The 25,409-nt window shown below is 40.1% G+C and overlaps 1 protein-coding gene across 1 annotated transcript in view; it reads left to right on the top strand.

Moving 5' to 3' along the window:
- Window positions 1-23,872, top strand: part of LOC131943859 (uncharacterized) — a 36,957-nt gene extending 13,085 nt beyond the window's left edge. The window contains exons 2-4 of the mRNA XM_059304149.1: window positions 3,337-3,409; window positions 3,564-4,147; window positions 21,073-23,872. Of these exons, the coding sequence (XP_059160132.1) occupies window positions 3,820-4,147; window positions 21,073-22,160 (1,416 nt within the window). The 5' untranslated portion in view covers window positions 3,337-3,409; window positions 3,564-3,819 and the 3' untranslated portion in view covers window positions 22,161-23,872. The remainder of the gene's footprint in view (window positions 1-3,336; window positions 3,410-3,563; window positions 4,148-21,072) is intronic.
- The last annotated feature ends 1,537 nt before the right edge of the window (window positions 23,873-25,409 follow it).

Raw genomic sequence — 25,409 nt, 5'->3', positions numbered from 1 at the left:
GGGGACAGGTTGTGGGTCTGGGGACAGGTTGTGGGTCTGGAGGTACCGGTTGTGGGTCTGGGGAACGGGTTGTGGGTCTGGGGTACGGGTTGTGGGTCTGGGGGACGGGTTATGGGTCTGTGGGAACGGGTTGTGGGTCTGTGGGACGGGTTGTGGGTCTGGGGGAACGGGGCAACGGGTAGTTGGTCTAGAGGGATGGGTTGTGGGTATCAGTGGGGGGGGGGGTTGTGGGTCTGGGGGGACGTGTTATGTGCATCAGGGAGGGGGGGGGGGGGGGTTGTGGGACTAAGTTTACAAAAATGGACAGTTTGTGGGTCTGAGTTTATAAGAATGGACGGGTTTGTGGTCCCGTGTCTACCAAATTGTAAGACGTTGACAGTTGTAGGTTTGTGTGTAAGTGTTGTAGAGGTGCAGGATATGGTTGGGGTGTCGACAGTGGTTTGGGGTCTACAATGGTTGGGGGTGTCGCGGCAATGGTTGGTGGTGTCGACAATTGTTCGGGAGATAGAAATATTGGGGGGGGGGGGGGTGTAGATAAAGGTTGGTTGGGTTGGAGCAATTTTTTAGGGGTGTAGACAATAATTGCGGTAGGTAGTGTGTAGTGCAGGTTTGGATGAAGTGTAGTCAGATGTTTAGGGGTGTAGACAATGATTGTTATAGGTAGGGTGTAGTGCAGGTTTGGATGAGGTGTAGTCAGATGTTTAGGGGTGTAGACAATGATTGTTGTAGGTAGAGTGTAGTGCAGGTTTGGATGAAGTGTAATCAGATGTTTAGGGGTGTAGTTGGGTTACAGTTGGGTGGTGCAGACAAGTGTTGGGTAGGGTGTGGATAACGGTGGGGTGGGGGTCGTGTAAATATCAACCAAACACACGCAACGTATAGTGTAAGGTGAGATGGTGGCGCGCCCGTAGAGAGGGGGTGTGGAGGTGGGATCCTGTTATACATGAGGTGGCGAGTTTTTCTCTCGGCCCAATTGAGTTACTTCAGTGTATACATTCACAAGGGGTTACTTGAGGGGGTTACTTGAGTAGTGGTTACATCAGACTGGATGCTATTTAAGGTTACCTTAGCAAAGAAAAGCTTTGCCAGGAAAAACCCGTCGACCTGAAAAAGTTCAGGAAAAAGAAAAGTCACCACCTTGGGTAGACGGGAAACTAGCTCAAGTACCTGGAAAACTTTTCTTCGTGGCCAGAACAATACCAGCTGACCTAACGGAACTGATCCACATCGTCTACGTTTTGCTTTAAATAAATAACTACCTTAGATTCGCGTGTTCAAATGCTAACGTAATAAACCGGGTGTAATCTCCACTAAACTTTCTCGAATATTCTTATATAACACTATGGGGGATGGCAACTCGGGAAGTAGACATGACTTTTAATCCATTTTTAATAACTTAAACTTTTTAAAATAGAATAATATCTCGTAGAAAAAAAGAATAGCGCACCAAGTTAACGGCAAACAATGTATGTATAATAGTGCGGAATAGTAGTACTTTATAAATTCATTTTCGCTTTTTTTTTTTTTTTTTTTTTTTTGAGAACTCGGAAGTAGCGTAAATTAATACTTTCGGTCAACGTAAATTACTCAAAATTTGATAGAAGGCATAAAATTAGATTGATTTCTTACTTGTGAAATTTCATTTATCTATCAGACAGTACTCAAGTTATAGTCTTTTGAAAAATTGAAAGTAGAATAAGTTCCACTTCCGGTAACCGTAAATCGGTTAACAGTTAATACAGAACTACAAATTTGATATAATACTTTTATATCAAATTTCATCAACCTAGCTGTAACGGTACTCAAGTTATCTTGTTCAAAGACACACATACATACACACATACATACCCGCACACACAGACATACGGACAAAATTGCAAAACTGTGTTTTTCCGACTCGGGGATTTTTAAAATCTCCTTTTCGATTTTTTGCACGATTACAATACTTTCTATAAACATCGTATACGAGAAAGTAAAAAACGCGATTTTTTTTTCAAAAGCGCAGTTGTACTAGAATTAGCGTCTATGGTTAAAATTGCGTTGTGTCCAGTGGGAATAGATCAAGTAATATTTGAAGAATATTCTCTTTATATCTTGTCACCCAAACAAAGATAACCGTGGCAAATAGCAGACGGCTTGAATGGGTCACGCCTGCTGTTACTGCTTGTTCCAGATTTTTTGTTCACTTTCTAGTTGACATTGTTATGTTGGGTAACTGCCGTGTCATGTCATGTCATGTCATTAAATACGTTGTGTTGTCTAATTCAAACAAACTTTGTAAAAGTTTTATATACTAACGTTTCATTGTGGTGTCACCATCCCACCCCATTTCCCCCCCCCCCCTCCACTTTGCTTACTACTGTTTGATATTGCATATCACGATCATCAATACTAAGCATTTCCTTCATATAGGAAAAAAACTGTCTAGCTGATTAGGAATTAAAAACTTATTTTAATTTGCCTGCTCGAGAAGGTAGGTTATATCTATTTAAAAAGCAGCGAAAAAAATGTTCTTGAAATGCAAAGATTTTTCCATATCCAATCTACGGATATTCACCGAATTGTAAATACATACAATCAACTGGATGGAAAATGTTTTACTTTTTCAAGATATTTTGGCCTAATCAGGTTTAAGAACTCGATGTTATGAAAACCCCACTTCATAAAAAAAATCAGTAATTTGTACTCAAATTGTGTCGATATTATTTTTAAATAAAATTCAATTTTTTTTAACCACATGACCTAGTTTAGCCATTTTTGCTTTTAATTTCTGAGTTTTATGTAAACAATTATTAAATTTGGTTTAGCCTTTTTCTTTTTTTTTTTTTTAGCTATCGAAAATACTAAAAACCTCAGTAAAGTCTTACAAAAATCAAATAGTCAGATTTTTATAACCATGTTAATTTTAAAATAACATCGCACACGAGTTTTCATGTTTGAGTTGGCTTTTCGACTAATTTAGAGACTGTTCTCGAATAAGTCCATTTTACTCCATGTGTTCACTTAACACCAGCCATATCCTTTCAGTAGAGTCTTGCACATTGACCCAAACAATTCCGTTTTTTTACAGATGAAATATGAATCATCCAAATGTCTGTTATACAACATCAAACACGCAAATTAAAACAATCTGATCACACATCTACTACTAAAACAGACTTGTTTAATTGGTTTTCATTACCGTGTCATTCAGTAGAAAACTTGTGGCTACACATATTCCAGTTAAAACATTAAACAGCAGCTATTTATTGAAAGAAAAAACAACCCCCTTTCTTTTCTTTCTTCCTTTCGTTTGCCCGTTACGTCTGAAATCAAACAGATATTTTTTTCCCCTAGATCTGATGGGAGCCTTGACCTATAATGACAACAATGGGACCAGAGGAAACCCACTCTACAAGGTCACATCAAGGTAAGGCGAACCCCTGGCTCGGTCGCACTTCAAACATATTTCAAACTGCCGCTGCACTCTAGCACTCCGTGAACTTCTAATGCTCACATATGTTCATATAAAGATACGACATATATTGTTTCTGATGTAGAAAACGTTATTTCGTCTGTTACAGGAGACAAAGTGAATGACAGTCGCTGGAAAAGTCGGGCCGTGGACTTTTCATTGATGCATCGGGCGGCTACTCTCAACCACTGAACCACACGGAGACATTCCGGACTGTTTTCTCAACGCTGTCAACGTGTATCAACGCTAGACTCCGTGTCACACAACATTGGACGGTTTCTTCGTTTAATGTTTTAGTGTCAAGTTCCGTGGATCCTGGTTTTAGACAGACCGTACCCTAACAATCTGGTCGTATAAAATTCATCATGCATTGGTCTAGTTCCATCTGCGCCGTATCCTCGCTGGTCGTCATTGTTTTCGTCATGCCGCAGTCCAGTTTGTTCAAAGTGGGCGGGACGGCGGTGCCCGCGGGTCGGGAAAACTTCAACAAGACCCTCAGGGACCACATCATAAAGCAGCGGTGGTTTGAAAGGGTCAAGCAAATAATGAACCTGGGAGACCAGTCCCCCGCGACCAAAAGTACGAAAACACCTCGAGAGAACGAACAGTTCATGGTCACCAATACCCTGACAACTGACCTCTTGCCGAAGCAGTTAGAGTTATTCCAAAATGTTTATCATTCGGAAATTGTCGGTAAGTTGGGTCAATTACATCACTAGTAGAAATAAAGTTGTAGGCCTACATTTTTACAATGAATGCTTGTAGGCCTACATTTTTAATTGAAATATTTTAAGCAATGTTATCTTAACCTGTATCCTTTTATTTTGTTGTCGTATGTCTTTAGAAATAATTTGGGATTTCTTCCATACTTCATTCGCTACTCTCTATCGGTGTATATATATATATATATATATATATATATATATATATATATATATATATATATATATATATATATATATATATATATTTATGAAAGTCCATGATAGAAATCCAAGCGTCTAACCCTAATGTGTTTGTGTCTAACACACAACATTAACATAATCTCAGATTAAAAAGTAATAGCACTTTAAATGCACTTCAAAAGAAAGTCAACTGTTTTTGTTTATTAATTTTAATAGAGACAATTTAGACATGACTTTATGTTAGACATTTTTCTTATAAATCTTCCACTTCCTGTTCAAGTTTACCATGGTCACATAATTGGCATAGTAAGGGCGGTAATCTCGTGTTGCTTTTCTGTAGTTAAACATGTAAAAACATGGATGACGCGGACGAAATGTCGACAATAAAAATATGTATGACGTCAGATATAGGTTTGTTGTGTGCAAAGGGGGAAGTAAGTGGATGGGGGAATACACAGGTGGGGGAAAACAGGTGGGGGAATATATGGATGGGGGGGTCGAGATTTATGATAAAGAATGACGCAAGGATGGTAGAGACGTCAGTGGTTATGTATCTGTAAGGTAGAGACGCTGATGGTTATGGTATGGGATGGTAGGGACGCGATGGTAACGGGATGGGATGGTAGAGACGTCAGTGGTTATGTATCTGTAAGGTAGAGACGCTGATGGTTATGGTATGGGATGGTAGGGACGCGATGGTAACGGGATGGGATGGTAGAGACGTCAGTGGTTATGTAGGCCTATCTGGAAGGTAGAGACGCTGATGGTTATGGTATGGGATGGTAGGGACGCGATGGTAATGGGATGATATGGTAGGAAGATAATGGTAAAGGGATGGTAGGAACACTGGTGGTTATGGAATGGGATGGTAGGGACATTGGTGGATATAGGATGGGTTGGTCTGAACGCTGGTGGTTATGGGATGGGATGTCGTTGCATAAATGTTTCTCTCAAGTTTAATTAAGAGAAAAGTTTGATATAACATACATGCACATCGTTTTCTTTCGAACAGACTTTCAGCTAGCTCTCTATAGAACATTCTAGCACTCATTTCGCTGTAAAACAGACTTTCACTTAGTTCTCGTAAACAGACTTTCGTTTAGTTCTCTGTCGAACAGACTTTCAGCTAGTTCTCAATAGAACACTCTTGCACTCATTTCGCTGTAAAACAGACTTCCACTTAGTTCTCTTTTGATGCCTTTATACTGGACTCTTTACTAACGGACGTTAAGTGCTAGTATCAACACTAACCTCACCTCAGTCCTAAATGTATATCTAACATCCTTCCTAATATCGCCTGAACGAGATTTGCTATGTTTGTTTAAACTGACGTACAAAAACTGTCTTGTTAAAATTTACGAATTTATAATTTATTTTTGGTAAAAAAAAAAAAAAAACTAGATCAAGGCTACTAGGGCAAAGGTCATGACCTCTAGTTTATTATGACATTTGTCACCTTAATGTTCCAGATGTTTTGGCCTATTTTATCGTGGGACGCCGCTAGCCTTGTTTTTATTGTCAACGTTTGAATACCAGATGTTCGCTGGTACCTACTGCTTGGCTTGATGTTTGAATACCAGATGTTCGCTGGTACCTACTGCTTGATGTTTGAATACCAGATGTTCGCTGGTACCTACTGCTTGATGTTTGAATACCAGATGTTCGCTGGTACCTACTGCTTGATGTTTGAATACCAGATGTTCGCTGGTACCTACTGCTTGATGTTTGAATACCAGATGTTCGCTGGTACCTACTGCTTGATGTTTGAATACCAGATGTTCGCTGGTACCTACTGCTTGATGTTTGAATACCAGATGTTCGCTGGTACCTACTGCTTGATGTTTGAATACCAGATGTTCACTGGTACCTACTGCTTGATGTTTGAATACCAGATGTTCGCTGGTACCTACTGCTTGATGTTTGAATACCAGATGTTCGCTGGTACCTACTGCTTGATGTTTGAATACCAGATGTTCGCTGGTACCTACTGCTTGATGTTTAAATACCAGATGTTCGCTGGTACCTACTGCTTGATGTTTGAATACCAGATGTTCACTGGTACCTACTGCTTGATGTTTGAATACCAGATGTTCACTGGTACCTACTGCTTGATGTTTGAATACCAGATGTTCGCTGGTACCTACTGCTTGATGTTTGAATACCAGATGTTCACTGGTACCTACTGCTTGATGTTTGAATACCAGATGTTCGCTGGTACCTACTGCTTGATGTTTAAATACCAGATGTTCGCTGGTACCTACTGCTTGATGTTTGAATACCAGATGTTCGCTGGTACCTACTGCTTGATGTTTGAATACCAGATGTTCACTGGTACCTACTGCTTGATGTTTGAATACCAGATGTTTGCTGGTACCTACTGCTTGATGTTTGAATACCAGATGTTCACTGGTACCTACTGCTTGATGTTTGAATACCAGATGTTCACTGGTACCTACTGCTTGATGTTTGAATACCAGATGTTCGCTGGTACCTACTGCTTGATGTTGTAATAACCAGTTTGTGTACACAGTCAAGTGGGGAGGGGGTGGATACCAGAGGCGTAGCGAGGGGGGTGCGGACCGCACCGGGTGACACCATTTAGGGGGGTGACACCAAGGCAAAAAATAGTAAAATATATAGAGAAAAATTTGAGGGGGGGGGGGGGGTTGCAAATCGAAAGTTTGAGGGGGGGTGCAAATCGAAAGTTCGAGGGGGGGGGTGCAAATCGAAAATTGAAAGTTTGTCGCCTGATAGAGTCGCTACGCCTCTGGGGGTGACACCATTAGGTGCCGCACCGGGTGACACCCCACCTCGCTACGCCTCTGGTGGATACATTCAGTAACTAGCTGTGACTTTAATACTAAAATTTAAGCCGTGACTTTCTTTGTAAGCAGTATATCCAATATATGACGGCAAATACTAAGAGGCACACGTTAGCCCACATTCAATGCCCACGTGATGCCGTGGGGGCTTCTTGACCTGCGAGTTATCGAAATGAAAACATTTGACATCGAGGTGACTTTTTTTTTCTTTTATGCGACGAGGTGGAGACTTGATGGAGGGCTGGGGCCACTGACAAAACGGCCCAGACAAAACGGCCTAGACAAAACGGCTCAGACAAAACGACCCAGACTAGTTAATTTAAAACTCAGTTTTTATTTAGTTCCTGTGGCACAAATACGTCTTAAAATTGTATTATCTTTTGACTTCCAAACTTTTTTTTTTTCATTTTTAAACTATTAGAGTTTCTCGGTACTAGTTAATACATCTAAAATGCTTTGTACAACAATATATAGCTAATCAAGCACAAATGTGAAAGGGAAATAACCATCAAGGGATTATCCTTCAATAAGGTCGCGGTTTTTGAGAATTTTTAACTCCCCCATCCCCATCCTCATACATTGTCGTTAAAAGCCAGCTCCCCCCCCCTCCTAAAATGGCGTCACACCTCAGCCCACAAACCATTTTTTCGATGTTTAGTTGTCCATTCACGGGGATAGTATTTCATGACAAAAATTAAGAAGAAGATGGTTTACATTATTTTTCTAATTAAAACCATGCAGTCGTCTGACCGACTGTATTGCACGTTTGGAGGGAAATGTTGCTGTGCAATAAAGAATCGGGATAGACAAGCAATGTGCAGTGGGGAATGTGACTCATGATGGTATATGTCCGTTTAGTCTATGTTGGTCTATGACCGTCTATTCTATGTTGGTCTAAGACCGTCTAGTCTATGTTGGTCTATGACCGTCTAGTCTATGTTGGTCTGAGCCACGACAAGAAAATGCTATCTATAAAAGATGTGTGTAAAAACCTACCTTGGACCATCCAGCACATAACTAACTGACACACCGGTGGGCGAGCGCTGACAAATGCGCTATGTGACGACAAGATTCGATGTCTTGGGACATGTTACCGCTGCACTGATTGCATGTCTGTGTCAGTCCGTCAGGACTATTTATCTTGTTTCCTTGGTGACGAATCGCGGCTAGGTAAGGGAGATCACTTCCAAAAAAGGCTTAAGAAAATAACTGGAATTTGCGCAAGTTTATTTCAGTTAGGTTATAGATTACCAACCTCTCATGACAAATGACATCAGAAGCCAACCAAATCTCATGTTAAATGACAGCAGAAGCTAACCCATCATGACAAATGACTTCAGAAATCAACCTCTCATGACAAATGACACCAGCAACCAACCTCCCATGACACATGGCATTAGAAACCAACCCCCATGACAATGGCACCAGACACCAAGCAAATCTCATGACAAATGACATCAGAAGCTTACCTCTCATGACACACGGCATCATACACCAACCTCTGATGACACATGACGTCACACACCAACCTCTAATGATACATGACGTAACCAGTGTAACCTCAGATTTTGCCTGGATACCAAAGGTCCTTATAGTGGAGAACTCCCCTCTAAAACAATGTCCCCATCTTTACCTCACCCCCCCCCCTTCTCAGTCTGCCAGATACAGCAGTCAGTGCCTTGTTAAATCTTCACTTTATCTTTACCAATCTCTTAAATGCCCCTTTTGTTCTTGTTATAGTATTGTGTTTAGTATTAAACCCACAAAGTTTTGACTGTAAACATAATTTACCTAAATTAAAATAAAACTACCTAAATCAAACGTCCAAGTAAAAATTATCCACATTCATCGTTTGATTTGTAGGTCAATCATCTGTAAATGTTAACGAATTCATCATGGGGGACTAGGCTTTCAGCTGCATGAGTTTGTATCACCAATTCAATAAAACAACACGCAATGATCAAAATGACATCCAAACATTTGCTTTGCAACGCCATTTCAAACTGTAGGGGAAAACATTAAATATCAAATTATAGGCTACAATGTTAATTTATTTATTCAGATTCACCAAAAAAGACCAAGGCGGCTTTTTTTATATACCAAATCAAGGGACTTGCAACAATTAACTGATTTGTGACGTTTGTGTGGAGTAGCTTTTATAATGTTAATTTTAATTAATTACGTGAGACTTTAAAACTTTCGACATCTCATTACGTCTTGCTGTGGTAAATCTTAGAGACTTAATCGTGATCTAGAGAAAACTATTGGTGGTCTAAACGTGATCCTGAGAAAACTATTGGTGTTATAATCGTGATCTTGAGAAAACTATTGGTGATCTAAACGTGATCCTGAGAAAACTATTGGTGTTATAATCGTGATCTTGAGAAAACTATTGGTGATCTAAACGTGATCCTGAGAAAACTATTGGTGTTATAATCGTGATCTAAAGAAAACTTTTGGTGATCTAAACGTGATCTTGAGAAAACTATTGTGTGTTCTAATCGTGGTTTTGAGAAAACTATTGATGTTCAAAACTTAGTCATTAGAAAATTAATGGCGCAATAAACCTTCTTCTGAGATAACTCGTGAAATTTAAAAATTTATTTCTATAAATTCCTGGTAAACCTAGGTCAAATATAGTCATAACTTTTGGTTAAAAAGGTTATTTTATTTTTGTCAAATATAGCTATTAAATTTGGTTAACAGATAGTATTATTTTTTTAAGTTAAACTTCTGATGTAAAATAATTTGTTGAGAGATTTTCCAGTTGTATTAGCGTCTTTGAAACCTGTTGCTAATTTTTTATGTTTATTAGTTTAGGTAAGCTTTGATTACTTTCGCTCAGCTCTAGAATAAAGCATTTAATGTCATCACAGTGGTGTCCACGTTACTGTCTAAAGGTCAACCTTTTCAAATCTCAAGCATTCATGCCCGTTAAAAAATGTCATTTACAATAGCAGTATCATAACTACATTAGAAAGTGAGACTAGTACCATCTCAGTAACTACAAGAGGAAGTGAGACTAGTACCACCTCAGTACATGAGGGTGTGAGACTAGTACAATCTCACTAACTAAAAGAGGAAGTGAGACTAGTACCACCTCAGTACATGAGGGTGTGAGACTAGTACCATCTCACAAACAAGAGGAAGCGAGACTAGTACCACCTCAGTACATGAGGACGTGAGACTAGTACCATCCCTATATCTACCATTGTTAAATAGATCATGTAGGGGTGTTGCATGACGTATACTCTCGCAATCAAGGCTCTTCCTAGATTACCATAAAGCGTTAGCCTGCTGGTCTTACTACTAGACGACCATAGTAAATGTTACAAAGATTATCTAAAGTAAAATAAAAATGTTAACACGAGTGCGTGGCTGCTGGCCGAGCAAGTTGTTGACTAAAAAACAATAGGACTGTATGTGTGGTGGGTGGTGCGTACGGTTATATAAATAGCTTATTGTTATCCGAGGGAGCGTCGGCCGTGCGGCGAGATTTGTAACACCTGCTTGAGTCGTGAGCTAACGGCGGCTTAAATGGCACGTCAGAGCCAGCCGTTGCATGGGCTCAGTCTCCGTGTGAGTGACAGATACACTCTAGACTGAGGTGAGACGGTGCACGAGAGGGGAAGTAACCGAGCTTACTCTTACGTAAATAGATTCGACACTCAGACAATGGAATACTCCCAATAAGGGGTCCTCACACCACTAGACTCGGTACTCAGACACTAACATGCTCCCAATAAGGGATCGTCACACCACTAGACTCGGTACTCAGACACTAACATGCTCCCAATAAGGGATCTTTACACCACTAGACTCGCTACTCATACACTAACATACTCCAAATAAGGGATCTTCACACCACTAGACTCGGTAGTCAGAAAGTAACAAACCCACAATAAGGGATCTTCACATTACCTGACTTGGCACCCTAGAATTACAATATGTATAATAAGGAATTCTCGCACCCATCACCAGATACTGAAATAAAGCGCGCTAGGATTTCTTTCTCATCTAGTCACCATGCCATAAGAAAAATTGTAAATAATTGAATAATAATTTGTTTCAACGATCGAATTTGACTTGCACCCTCGCAACTGTTCGTACCACAACCTACATGGAATGTGAGCAAGGAAATAATGTCAATGGGTGTTGATGTCGCTATAAAAGGCATCACTACTAACGGATACCGTATAACAGTTTTCCTAGATTTTTCCTTACTCGAACCTACTCGATCATAGACTTGACCTAGACTTTCCCTTAGAATTTACCAAAGATTGTACTACTAACCATGCAGACATACTTGCGATAGATTTTACAACTGTGTTTACTTCTAAAACGAATGTTAGAATATAAAATCCTAAATACGGTACTTTTAAGCTATAGGCTAATATACTGAATATTGAGTTTTTAAATTTTTAAAATACTTTTAAAACAATTGCTACACTATGTTCTACAGTTTAGCTTTAAAACAATTGTTACATAATATTCTACATAATGTACTTCTGTTACGTAGTATCATAACTGCTGCACTTTGAAGACGTTGGGTAAACTGTCTACCAAAGGACCGTTTCCCGCTTTTGTATATTGATCTTTTATCTTTATCAAATCATCGCCGGACAAGCCTTAATCCTTAATCCTAACTTAATCGCCCACTGTCCTAATACATACATCGATGCCACTTGAAAATGTGGAATGTAGAAAATAGCCAGTAGTCATCCACCTTGGATCTAGAGAATTAGCTGAGGAGAAGACAAAATTATTCCAAGAAAAATGTCTGCCTCAAAATTTGTTTTTTTAATTTTTTTAATCTAGAAAGTTTTTAATAATTGAGTTATTTTTTACCAGACGTCATTAATGCATGGAAGAGTTTAAGAATCCTAAGCTGGAAATCTTTATATCGACACCAGCGGCGACCATGAGCTCATTCTGCTCTAATGGGTACCTGACCAGTTAGTAGAAGTAAAAACAACGGCTAGGCAAAGTTCTGAGCGCATTATCTCCCAGAAATCATACTTCATAAATTTTTGAACCTTTGCAAATGTGTATTTGCTTTATCAGTCTACAACTTTCGTTGCTTTAGTTTTTGGCTAGTGTATCGTCAACAAAACTCAGCTTCCTCTATCTGATTGTTGTGGTTTCTGTACTTGCCTCGACCCCACCCCACCCCTTGAACAGTACTTGGGTGTTTCGATCCCGGGTTTCCGAAATCCAGGACCATTCCCACTTCCTGTCCCACTGACCAATTCAATTTGGCTGAGCTAGTTCCGACCAGGCCAGGGATGTCGCTTCCAAGACTGCCACCTTCCCCCCTTTCTCTCCCGCTAATCACACAAATGGTGGAATGCTAACATTTTCACGTCTAGGAATCAGATTTACCGTCCATTTTATGAGGCTCCTAGTTGCACAACAAATCCAGCCACTTCCGTACAAGTACAGCAAACTTCACCGGCGGGCTGTAGCGATAGATCACAACATTATATTTCCAACATGTCAGGAACGTCTAGACATCAGACCCACCAATCACATTTCTGGTTATCATTTTAACTGAGCTGGGTTTTTTTTTCATCTTATCTTATTTTTTTAACCAATTTCTCTGTTAACCAAATATGATAATATATTTGTATGTACTACCGCCTAGACAAATAGCCGGCTGAACTTGTACTTTGCGCGAATGCTAAAACTGATGCGCAGTATACTGCAGCAGACGGCTCAGCCAAGTGTAAACAATAGTAACATAACATCATTTACATTTATAAGCTCGAACAGTTCCGTAGTCTGTTTCCAGTAAGCCTTGGATAGTTTTGAAATATAATGTCTTATAAAGTACAACGTCATTTACGTCAGGCAATTGTTCTTTATTTGTCTTTACGACAAATTCAGCAGTGAAAGCCAGAAAAAATGGACGGATAATTTACGCATTCTGCGGTGATATAAAAACAAACATTTGTGTATGTAAGGATGATAAAACGAGACATGATTGTTAGGCTGACACTGAACACGATCTTAAAATGTTGCATCGGATTGTGAAACTAGCCAATTGAGGCGTTCAATTCTGATCAGTGGTTCTCAGCTTGCACGGTAGTACCCAGCCTGTTGCAGCTTCTTCAGGCTCGATTAGATATACACGGGGGGAGGGGGGCGAACAAGTAGTGAGGGGAAATTGAAGTTGGGGAATAACTACTGCATGACCTTGACCTGATTCTCTGAAGAGCCTGCGAAGAGCAGTAACGAGGAAACAACCGGGACAAATGGGGGGAAAATAAAGGGGGAAAATAAGGGGGAAAAGTTACGAGGGAAAATAATAGATCTGGTTAGAAAATGGACTGACATTGGTCATGCCATTTGAACGGCAATTCGGTACTAACTTTCCTAAAGTACAGTTTGCTTAAGCATAAAATGTACGTAACCACATAATGCATGGTTCAATGTAATTTCAACCGTGGATAATGTTGAACTCACGTGTCGTCATAAAATTATGGCCACATCGACCATTCAATGTTGTTGCTTTATGGGCTTTAAGAAAAATAATCCAAATCCTAAATGTCTATACAGCTAAGAAATATTTTTTTAAGACGGCGGTAAAAAAAACTTTAAGAACCGCTGCATTAGATTATTAGCACCCTTCCCTCACCTCATCCCCCCTCCCTCGTCCCTTCTTCCCCCCCCCCCCCCCTTCCCCCTCCACACGAGTGTTTAACGTGCATTAGACTGAACCCAACCGCCGACTTTTCTTCCATCCCGCGGCTTGAAGGAAGCATGACTCACCCATCTTTTAATAAATAAGACCGAGAAAAAGGAGAAAGTCATTTTCTCTTTGGTCAGATACATCCAATAGAGAAATAGAATTATAGCATTGTCTTAGCCTGTCTCGTCTGGCTATCGAGATGGGTCACCTCATTTCTGGAGAAAGGGGTGGAGGGTGGGTAAGCAGGTAAATGGGGTGGGGGGGTCTTCGGAACGTGACGGAAAGACCTTCCTTGTTAGACACTAAGGTCTTTCATTAGATGAAAATCTTTGAAAACTGTTTGGTGTCATGTGTACATGTCTGACGGGGTGTCTGAGGGGTGTGGTGTCATGTGTACATGTCCTACAGGGTATGGTGACATGTGTACATGTTTGACGGGGTGTCTGAGGGGGTTGGTGACATGTGTACATGTCTGACGGTATGGTGTCATGTGTACATGTCTGACGGTATGGTGTCATGTGTACATGTCTGACGGTATGGTGTCATGTGTACATGTCTGACGGTATGGTGTCATGTGTACATGTCTGACGGTATGGTGTCATATGTACATGTCTGACGGTATGGTGTCATGTGTACATGTCTGACGGTATGGTGTCATGTGTACATGTCTGACGGTATGGTGTCATGTGTACATGTCTGACGGTATGGTGTCATGTGTACATGTATGACAGGGTATGGTGTCATGTGTACATGTCTGACGGTATGGTGTCATGTGTACATGTCTGACGGTATGGTGTCATGTGTACATGTCTGACGGTATGGTGTCATGTGTACATGTCTGACGGTATGGTGTCATGTGTACATGTCTGACGGTATGGTGTCATGTGTACATGTCTGACGGTATGATGTCATGTGTACATGTCTGACGGTATGGTGTCATGTGTACATGTCTGACGGTATGGTGTCATGTGTACATGTCTGACGGTATGGTGTCATGTGTACATGTCTGACGGTATGGTGTCATGTGTACATGTCTGACGGTATGGTGTCATGTGTACATGTATGACAGGGTATGGTGTCATATGTACATGTCTGACGGTATGGTGTCATGTGTACATGTCTGACGGTATGGTGTCATGTGTACAAAAGTCAACTGACATCTATGTCATATGTACATGTTGTGTCTGGAAAATTTATGACAAGTCTACGTACTACAAGTGATTAGTCTTTAGTAGACGAGGTGGGGGTGGGGGGTGAGTCCAGATAACGGCGCAGCCCCGTGAGTTCCTGGGGGAAGGGTTGGAATTGGTGCAGACTTGTGGAGTGGACTTCCGCCCAGACAATATGCGTGACTCACCCCGTTTGCCTCTGTTTTTTTTTTTTTTTTTTTTTTTTTTGTCTGGATCTTACAACAAAATAGATTGAATTCTGAGCTATTCTATCGGGTGTAGTATTTAATACTTTTTTTACGGCGCTTGTCTGTTTGTTATTTTATTTACGACTTAATTTATTGAGCTATATTATTTGTTGTTGTATTTAAGACTTAATTTACTGTGATAGTCTATTATTTGTTGTATTTAAGACTTTATTTATTGTGCCAGATAATTTCTTGTATTTGACACTTTATTTACGGCGCTAGCAAATTATTTCTTATATTTAATACTTGATTTATTGCGCAGGTGCGCAGAGTTTAATTAAGCAGCTGGTATGCTGATTTAGTCTAGAAAGTCTATTGGTTGTGTTATTTAACATTTTACCTAATGCGCTAATCAAGGATGTATTTAGGAGGGGTTTAGCCTGTTAGGTCGCGGTTTGGTTGGAGTTTTTGTGACGACCATCTACGTTCGGTAAGGGGGTTAATAAAATGTGATGCAGAATTAATTTTGTTTATCCTAGGAATAAAAAAATAACGAAAAACTGGGATAAAGAAATGGTCGGATGTAGATGGGTGTGACGGTTTGAATGATTACGTAGCTGTAGTCGAGTTCTGTTAACTGTAGACATCGAAAGTTAACATAAAAATTAACACTCAACGGTTGATTTTAAGTCAAACTTTTTTAAATTAATTTATTTGATACTTTACCATGGACTTAACCTTAGAGTTGGCCTAACACTCTACCTTAGAGTTGAGCCAAAATTAACTTGAAACATCACAACATAATCTACTCCATATATGACCATAGATTTTAGTACAAATATGAAGTTTGACTTAACCATAGACTTGACCACTCTAAACATTGCCACACGCCAACATACAGCGCCATCTACATTCTGTCGTCTGCTTACCGTCTCATCGCTACCTGTGACAAGTGTGCAGACAGCAGAATTGTTTGCTACGACCAAACAGTCGTTGAACTAGGTTAATCTATGCAAGTACGGTGATCCTCTTCAAATTAACAACGTTTATAAAGCTAATATATTCAATTAAATAAATTAATGAGCAATATCATTCGTAAAGTTAATGAATACGTGCGCTTAGATGACTTTAAACGACGCTCGTAGATTTAAAGAGAACACGTGAAAAATAGTGGATGTCATTTTGTATTCACGTTCCCCTGCCCCTGCTGAGAGACTATCACTTGTTTCTTCTACCTTCAAGATTTATGTGTATTATTTCTGTCAAACCGATATTCGGATCAAAGTCTGTTTAGGATAACCTTTAAGGGACTGTAAAAAATGGTCAGTTTTTTAAACACACTACAATTAAAAACGTGTATATTACACTACACACAGTACCAACCACAGTCCTGTGATCAAATCCTAAAATTCGGGAGAAATTATAGGAGGTTGTCCGACTTCTTTCCAGTGATTTGAAGAGGGGAGGGAGGGTCTGCCAAAATCGCGTGACGTCATGAATAGATGACCCTCATACCAGCACAACTTTTTTTCTTGATGATTGATCAGGACTGAAAAAAATGGAGTGGGGTGGGGAACCGCGGGGTGGGGAACCGCGGGGTGGGGAACCGCGGGGTGGGGAACCGCGGGGTGGGGAACCGTGGGGTGGGGAACCGCGGGGTGGGGAACCGTGGGGTGGGGAACCGTGGGGTGGGGAACCGCGGGGTGGGGAACCGTGGGGTGGGGAACCGCGGGGTGGGGAACCGCGGGGTGGGGAACCGTGGGGTGGGGAGCTGCGGGTAGATGTTAGTAAACAAAGCCGTCAGACTGTCTGGCCCGTCTAGACTCTAAGCCTTGGCCCAGTTTGTGCATTGATCTAATACTTGCTCTGTCCAGGTCTGTGGCTGACTATTACACTGGTGCTACCCAGTAGCCATCTCATTACACTGGTGCTAGCCAGTAGCCATCTCATTACACTGGTGCTACCCAGTAGCCATCTCATTACACTGGTGCTAGCCAGTAGCCATCTCATTACACTGGTGCTACCCAGTAGCCATCTCATTACACTGGTGCTACCCAGTAGCCATCTCATTACACTGGTGCTACCCAGTAGCCATCTCATTACACTGGTGCTAGCCGCTAGCCATCTCATTAATACACTGGTGCTAGCCACTAGCCATCTCATTACACTGGTGCTAGCCACTAGCCATCTCATTACACTGGTGCTAGCCACTAGCCATCTCATTACACTGGTGCTAGCCACTAGCCATCTCATTACACTGGTGCTACCCAGTAGCCATCTCATTACACGGATGCTAGCCAGTAGACATCTCATTACACTGGTGCTAGCCACTAGCCATCTCATTACACTGGTGCTAGCCACTAGCCATCTCATTACACTGGTGCTACCCACTAGCCATCTCATTACACTGGTGCTAGCCACTAGCCATCTCATTACACTGGTGCTATCCAGTAGCCATCTCATTACACTGGTGCTAGCCACTAGTCATCTCATTACACTGGTGCTAGCCACTAGCCATCTCATTACACTGGTGCTACCCAGTAGCCATCTCATTACACCTGTGCTAGCCAGTAACCATCTCATTACACCTGTGCTAGCCAGTAGCCATCTCATTACACCTGTGCTAGCCAGTAGCCATCTCATTACACTGGTGCTACCCAGTAGCCATCTCATTACACCTGTGCTAGCCAGTAGCCATCTCATTACACCTGTGCTAGCCACTAGCCATCTCATTACACCTGTGCTAGCCACTAGCCATCTCATTACACTGGTGCTACCCAGTAGCCATCTCATTACACCTGTGCTAGCCACTAGCCATCTCATTACACCTGTGCTAGCCACTAGCCATCTCATTACACTGGTGCTACCCAGTAGCCATCTCATTACACTGGTGCTACCCGGTAGCCATCTCATTACACTGGTGCTACCCGGTAGCCATCTCATTACACCTGTGCTAGCCAGTAGACATCTCATTACACTGGTGCTACCCAGTAGCCATCTCATTACACTGGTGCTACCCAGTAGCCATCTCATTACACCTGTGCTAGCCACTAGCCATCTCATTACACCTGTGCTAGCCACTAGCCATCTCATTACACCTGTGCTAGCCACTAGCCATCTCATTACACTGGTGCTACCCAGTAGCCATCTCATTACACTGGTGCTACCCAGTAGCCATCTCATTACACCTGTGCTAGCCAGTAGCCATCTCATTACACCTGTGCTAGACAGTAGCCATCTCATTACACCTGTGCTAGCCAGTAGCCATCTCATTACACCTGTGCTAGCCAGTAGCCATCTCATTACACCTGTGCTAGCCATTAGTCATCTCATTACACCTGTGCTACCCAGTAGCCATCTCATTACACTGGTGCTAGCCAGTAGCCATCTCATTACACTGGTGCTATCCAGTAGCCATCTCATTACACTGGTGCTACCCAGTAGCCATCTCATTACACTGGTGCTACCCAGTAGCCATCTCATTACACTGGTGCTACCCAATAACCATCTCATTACATGGGTGCTACCCAGTAGCCATCTCATTACACTGGTGCTACCCAGTAGCCATCTCATTACACTGGTGCTACCCAGTAGCCATCTCATTACACTAGTGCTACCCAGTAGCCATCTCATTACACTAGTGCTAGCCAGGCTAGTTGTGACCTAACCTAGAGCCCTGATAGCTACAGGTAGCCATGACCTAACTGAAGTAGCAAATAAAACTTGCCATTACTCATGACCTAACGGAGCTGTATTAACCTCTGAAGCTAATCCTCGCCTACTTTTTCAGCTGTTTACATAGCGGCTAGACATTTTTCCGGCTGCGCCATACGTCAGTCGTTTAGTGGTGTCATTGATTGGGTTCAAGGTGCTTTCATGTAAAAAAAATAAAAATATGGGGTTTAGATTGATTCCACATTTCACCTATTTCGTGTCATGTACATCGCCCAATACCCTTTATCAAAACAATGCTGGGTGATTTAATCTTAGGCTCATATTCTCAAGAAATTGTCAGATGGTCCATTTGGCCCAGACAATGTGTCTCAGACAATGGACCATTTGTCTCTATCTATAATAGTGTTGGTCAGGAAGGTTATCTCTCCCTAGTCTTACGTCTACACATATTTCCATTGCGCCATAGACTAATACTTTTACCACAGATCTTTTCAACCTCTCACGAAAATGTGCCGATATATTTGATGCTAAACATTTATGAGGACAAAAAATACAAATTTTGTGCGGTTACAAGATTATATTGTATAGCTTTTTTTAAATGGACCCCTTCGCGAAAAGTCTCGAAAGGTTAATAAAATATTTCTAAAATAATCTACAAGGTTATTAAAATAAATATCGCTATAAAAACTTGACCGTTTGCTTTCTGTCATAATTTATTAAAGATTTGACGTTTTTCACTTTTTTTGTAATTTCGGCAACTAAACAAAATGTTTAAAAAAGACAAAAACAACTTCGTTTCTTCCTTGGTTTCTCTAAGGTAATGGAGACACAAACATAGACATCCTATAGTTAGATAGGCTAACATAAATCATAAATAAATGCTGCACGTTGAAGTAATAGTTTCATAATAGTGATATTAGACAAGTTTACCATGAAAATTTATTTGTTTACTGAAATGTATCTCCAGAGCAAAATATTTTTCACGTTCTCTTCATTGGCAACTTTTATATTATTGATTTTTTTTAAATATTAAATTTCTGAATTTTTTCAGGCCTGTGTTTTTTTTAAAGGCAAAATTGACAAACATACGATTTTATCCATGTCAACAATAATGCTGGAAGACTTTTCATTGTTGTCCAGGCAGGCATACGAGATGAATTTGGTGCATGCTATCTTTTTAACACGTTTTTATTAACTCAGCTTCGTGTGGATGTGTTTGTTGTTAAAATTGACATCGAAAATTAGCCCACTTCTGATTGCTCTATAGATCTGAAATTTGGCATGCAGGTTACTTTCGCCTAACAATTTCAGATGCAATCATAAAAACTAGCAATTAGAGACCGTAATTAGCTTAATTTAATTACGCCCAAAGGACCATAAAATTGAGGACATGATTTCTAAAGATACCGACAAGACTGGAGGCTTGTTGACACAGTTACTTCGGCCCCAATCGATGTGAGCGCGCTGGCCGTGATCGTATAGTGGTTAGTACTTCGCGTTGTGGCCGCGACAACCCAGGTTCGAATCCTGGTCGCTCAAGATTTTTTTAGTCCGTGTATTTATAAACACTTAGTCAATTCATACTTAATCAAGTCATTAGATAAAGTAGAAAATAAACTATATAAAAAACTTTTTTAAAAACCACGTTTTTCATGTGTAGCAACGGACTAAAAAGGAGAAAATAAAATACTTAAAAAAAACTTTTTAAAAAACCACGTTTTTCTTGTGGACTAAAAAGTAGAAAATAACTATTTACATACATTTGATGACAAAAAACGTGGGTCGGGCAGATGGGTCGGGAAATTTGATGGTGAACGTACCCACGTTTTTTGTCATCAAATGTATGTAAATAGTTATTTTCTACTTTTTAGTCCACAAGAAAAACGTGGTTTTTTAAAAAGTTTTTTTTAAGTATTTTATTCTCCCTTTTCCCTCATGTTGTTATGTCTATTCCAAGACTTTTTACAACGTTACAAAAGCCTTGCAAATTTTATCCTGATTTTTTTAAAAGCAAATAATGAACTTTGTGCTTGGTGCGTTACTTAAGAAAACTAGCCATTACATATTTTGAAATGTAGACTAAGCTTACAAGATTGGTTTACTAAACAAGTCCCATGTTTGTTTTATAACTCACCATTGTATATGTGTTCTTTTATTTCTTCTTGCAGCGAAAAATGTTTTAAAGTTTCGCCTGAGAAATGAAACGATCAACAACAGGCCGAACGTGACGAAAATAAATCTTTACATCTACGTCCAGATGAAGGAACCGTCTGCTCCTGCGTCACGTGATTTGAGCAAAAAGAAAAACGGGAAGAAAGCCAAAAGTAAAACTATCAAAATTGAAGGGTTTCTGGTAGACTCTCAGGGCAATCGTATGCAAAGTGTTGGCACCTTGCGGAGGACGGTCATTGGCAGTAACTGGGAGAAAATGCCGCTGCCGCTGTACCTGATCAACGCAGCGGCTGAGCCAGAAGGAGACAACACGTTTCGTCTGAAGATCGAATGCAAACGCTGTAAAAACCGCGCGCAGCTGTACATACCCAACAGCACGGGCTCATCCTGCAAGTCCCAGCGCCGGCTCCGGAAGAAAAAGAAACGTTGCGATAAGGGAGCTAATCCGGTGATTGATCAAAAGAAAGTGCCGTTTATCTACATTGAAGAAAAGACGATTTTCGGCGGCGGTAGGCGTAAAAGAGCCTCAAAACCAAGCGCTGCTTCGCACCACCATTTTTCAGATTGTACAAATGAGACAGGCGCTCAAACACTAGAAAATGCCAATGGCAGTGCGGACTGTTGCATGTCGGTTAAATCCTACATCGAGCTTAGTGATCTCAAACTTGATGACGTCATCGTGGCTCCAACTGGCTTTGATTTTGTGACGTGTACGGGTACCTGCTCCAAAACCGCTCTATCGCTGCCGCATCATAAAAAGCTCCATTCTAAACATGTTCAGCACAGAACTTCACAGATAATTCAGCAATTGCGTCACAGCTCAAAAACTACGCAGTTTCCAAGCGTCACGCCATCGTCTGCCAGAGAAAAACGTCATTCTCAAGGTCAAGAAACAAAAAATGACGATGTTTTGCAGAATCCAAAATGGGGCAGATTGAAAGTGGGTCGCGCATGCGCACCAGTTGAAACAGAAAACTTGGTGTTGTTGCACTTTTCTCACGATCAGAACTTAGTGATGTCGCAAATACCAAATTTTTTGGTCTCACGCTGCGGGTGTGACGGTCAGCTACCCTCTCTTCAATGACATGAATAAAATGGCATTTAGACAGTGGTGCAATGTTTTTTCCCAGAAAGTGGTTTTTCTTCTTGATTCCTTGACATTACATTGTGTATATAGTCAGTTCCGCTACAACTCGGATCTCAGAAGTCCCACTGCAGAACTCTGACGTTCCAAATTTCAGACGTCCTAGAAGAGACGTCTCAAAACTGGTAAATCGGACGTCCCTGAGCGGATCTCAGTCTTCCTACTGTGTATCCCTGATGTCCGTTAGGAAATGTGTACATATTGAGGTGTTTACCTACGTAGGTCATGAAAAGGCTACTTTCAGACCGAGTCTACAGATGTTTTTATGCTGAATAACACTTTACATTCAGTTACTTCACGTTACTTGTCAAATTGAACAATTGCAATGTTAGGGCTAACTAATGTAATCTGTTGGCTAAGCATTATATCGCAATTTTATTTTAAGGCACATGATTGAAAATATCTAATAAGAAAATTGCCTACAAAACGAACTTAAACTGATAAATGGCAGTAATGGGGAGGGGTTCTTTGTAAAAAAAAATTTGCCCCAAATATTTATGTGATATTGTTTGAACTACACATTTCAGGTTGTTTGAACTACAAATTTCAGGCTTAAGTCTTTGAATATAGCTTATAGTTAAATGTAGTTAGAATATACAGAAGATGTGCTAAAATATTCTAAAAGTATGCCAGTTTATAAGAATGTGAAAGACAAAAAAAAAATATCAGAATCTATTATCATACTGTTTTAACATGTATTTTAACATAACGTTGGAAAACTGTCACTTAATTAAATTAATTAGATGTACCTCGTACAAACCTTGAGATGGTAGAGTGACTTTCATATGTTCTCTAGCTCCTCCTCACTATAACACAACGCTATTAATAGATTTTTAACAGTTTCCCTCGTAAATTTGTCTGAAATCGTGGGGCTACCGAATGACGACTTAAAGTAAATCGGTGAGAGCTCCATTCACTTTATATAATTAATTAGGCTAATATTTAGTTTTTAAGATGTGTTTTAGATATTTTAAAAGGTATGTTATATTGAATAACTCATCAAGCCTAGCAGTGATATGGCTGTTTAACGACACTTATGAAGGATATTGCAATGTGTTTTACATATGTAGATCTCTTCTGCATATTTTGAAAAAATGTATATACGAATGTTTGCTTGTCCATGCTTTTGTTTGTGTATGTAAATATCACTGACCTGTTTGGCACAGACTAAAACTGTCGAAATACAGAAAAAATAATTTCGAATGTAATGGCAACCAGTCAGCTAATGCTAGTAAGTGTTACATTGTGTAAGCTTAAGTCGCTCGTTAAAAGCCACGGACACTGAAAAAGCTGGATGACTGTTGGGCTTCTAAAAATTGTATGTGTTTGTTACGTTATAAGTAAGTATGGTTTAAATATTTAATGCATAGTCCCACAACGGTAAATACAATATTTCCACAATTTAAAAAGCACGTAGGCCTAAATGTCTGCAATGTGTCGCCATTAGGCTATATAACAAACAAATGTTAAATGTCCCTGCTGACCCACAACACATTTTCCCCCTTAATCTTTAAAGTAAAAGTGCAGGTCGCTTGAATAGATTAAATGAAGGAAGGTAAAGAGGGGTATATCTATAGGCTTATGAGCATTAGTTGTTTTAATTGCTTTGGGGTGTAAAGCAAACAAGCAGGCGATGCCGGGTTGTTGTTTGTTTTTTCTGGGTTTTTTTTTTTTTTTTTTGGGTTTTTTTTTTTTTTTTTTTTTTTGGTTTTTGGTCGCGCCAAAACCGAGAATGAACGAGAACTTAAAAATTAAAACTTCTGTTGCGCGTAACTATTTTGTGTACGCCTAGCCAGTAGCGTAGCGAGGGGGGGGGGGGGCGGGGGTCATATGTCCCCGGGCGCCGACCTTAGGGGGCGCCAAATTGGGTTGGACAAATAAATTGAAAGGTTGAGGGGGGTGGAAATCGAGTTTGAGGGGGGGGGGGTGCAAATCGAAAAGTTTGTCCCCGGGCGCTGGGAAGGGTCGCTACGCCTCTGCGCCTAGCATGTTGGTATACAAATGCACCGCCTCCTTCACTAAACTTTTCGTTTCGTTAATTTGTTAGCTTATAGAAAAACAATAAATCTAATTTTCGATAAGACAGGGTGGAGCTTGATTTTTTAAAATATAATCATTCAATAGGTTCAGAAACTTAAGCTTTTCATTGTTTTACTAATTAAAAACTTAAAAAGCCGCTCTGTCTTATGTAATATCCGCCCTCCCTTTCTCCCCCCCCCCCCCCCTCCAAACACACCAATGCAGTCCGCCACAACCCACTCCAAGCCCGCTTCTTTTCAATTCATCTGTAACCGTACTTTTACTTGGCCCAACAAGCAAAACAGGTTGAACTACGTCCAATAATTAAAATTCATTTGAAATGTCTCGTGCGTGAATGCTTTTATTAAAATGGTAACATCATTAGACATCTAGCATATTGTTTATCTGCTTCCATTCATAATATATTGAGCTGTTTATTTTTATATTGATCATGCTAAGGTCTGGGAGTAGATTTTCTATCTCTATAGAATACAGATCAATTACATCGTGAGCATAATACATATTGTCTGTACATTGCACTTTCTCTAGTAGCCTACGTGTTATTTTTCTCTTCTTTCTTCGTGTTACATATTTTAAGTATTTAGCCTACACGTATTCATGTCGTTATGATAGTTATAGTGTTATAATTATATTATTGATGTTAGGTTTGTTGCGATGTCTACTTTAATTGTTGCGTTTTACCCTTTTGATTTTATAAATTGATTATTGCAAATGATTTTGAATATATGTAGCGCTTGTGTAACTTAGTAATTTTTGTGAAACGAAATGTTTTAAAACTGCCAACTGGCAATTATTTATTTTTTGGCCAGAGATTGGTCAAAAAACAATTTTAAAGGTCAAAATAACTGTGGTTTTCTAGTATTAATCTTATAAGTTGCTCTCTAAAATTCGTTACAAAAATGAAAGTTTAAATTTCAGCAGTACAAAAATAAAAGAGTAACTTAAAATTCAAAAGTGCATAAGCTTTATACATTCTAAATAAAGTGATGTTATTTGCCCAAATTTGTAACTAAAAATGTGTTTGTCCGAGCAAAATAAAATTGCTCCCTTTTTAAACTAACCCTTTGGTCTATAAATTTTTAAAACTACCCGTGTTCTGATAGCGTTACACTACCTCTTCCTGACCTGGTTCAGGTTGTCTTTCCATAA

Source organism: Physella acuta, unplaced genomic scaffold (assembly GCF_028476545.2).
Source record: "Physella acuta isolate Inbredline_101_S28 unplaced genomic scaffold, ASM2847654v3 ptg000470l, whole genome shotgun sequence".
In the NCBI taxonomy this organism is placed as follows: Eukaryota; Metazoa; Mollusca; class Gastropoda; family Physidae; genus Physella; species Physella acuta.
This window is presented reverse-complemented; position numbering and strand designations above follow the sequence as displayed.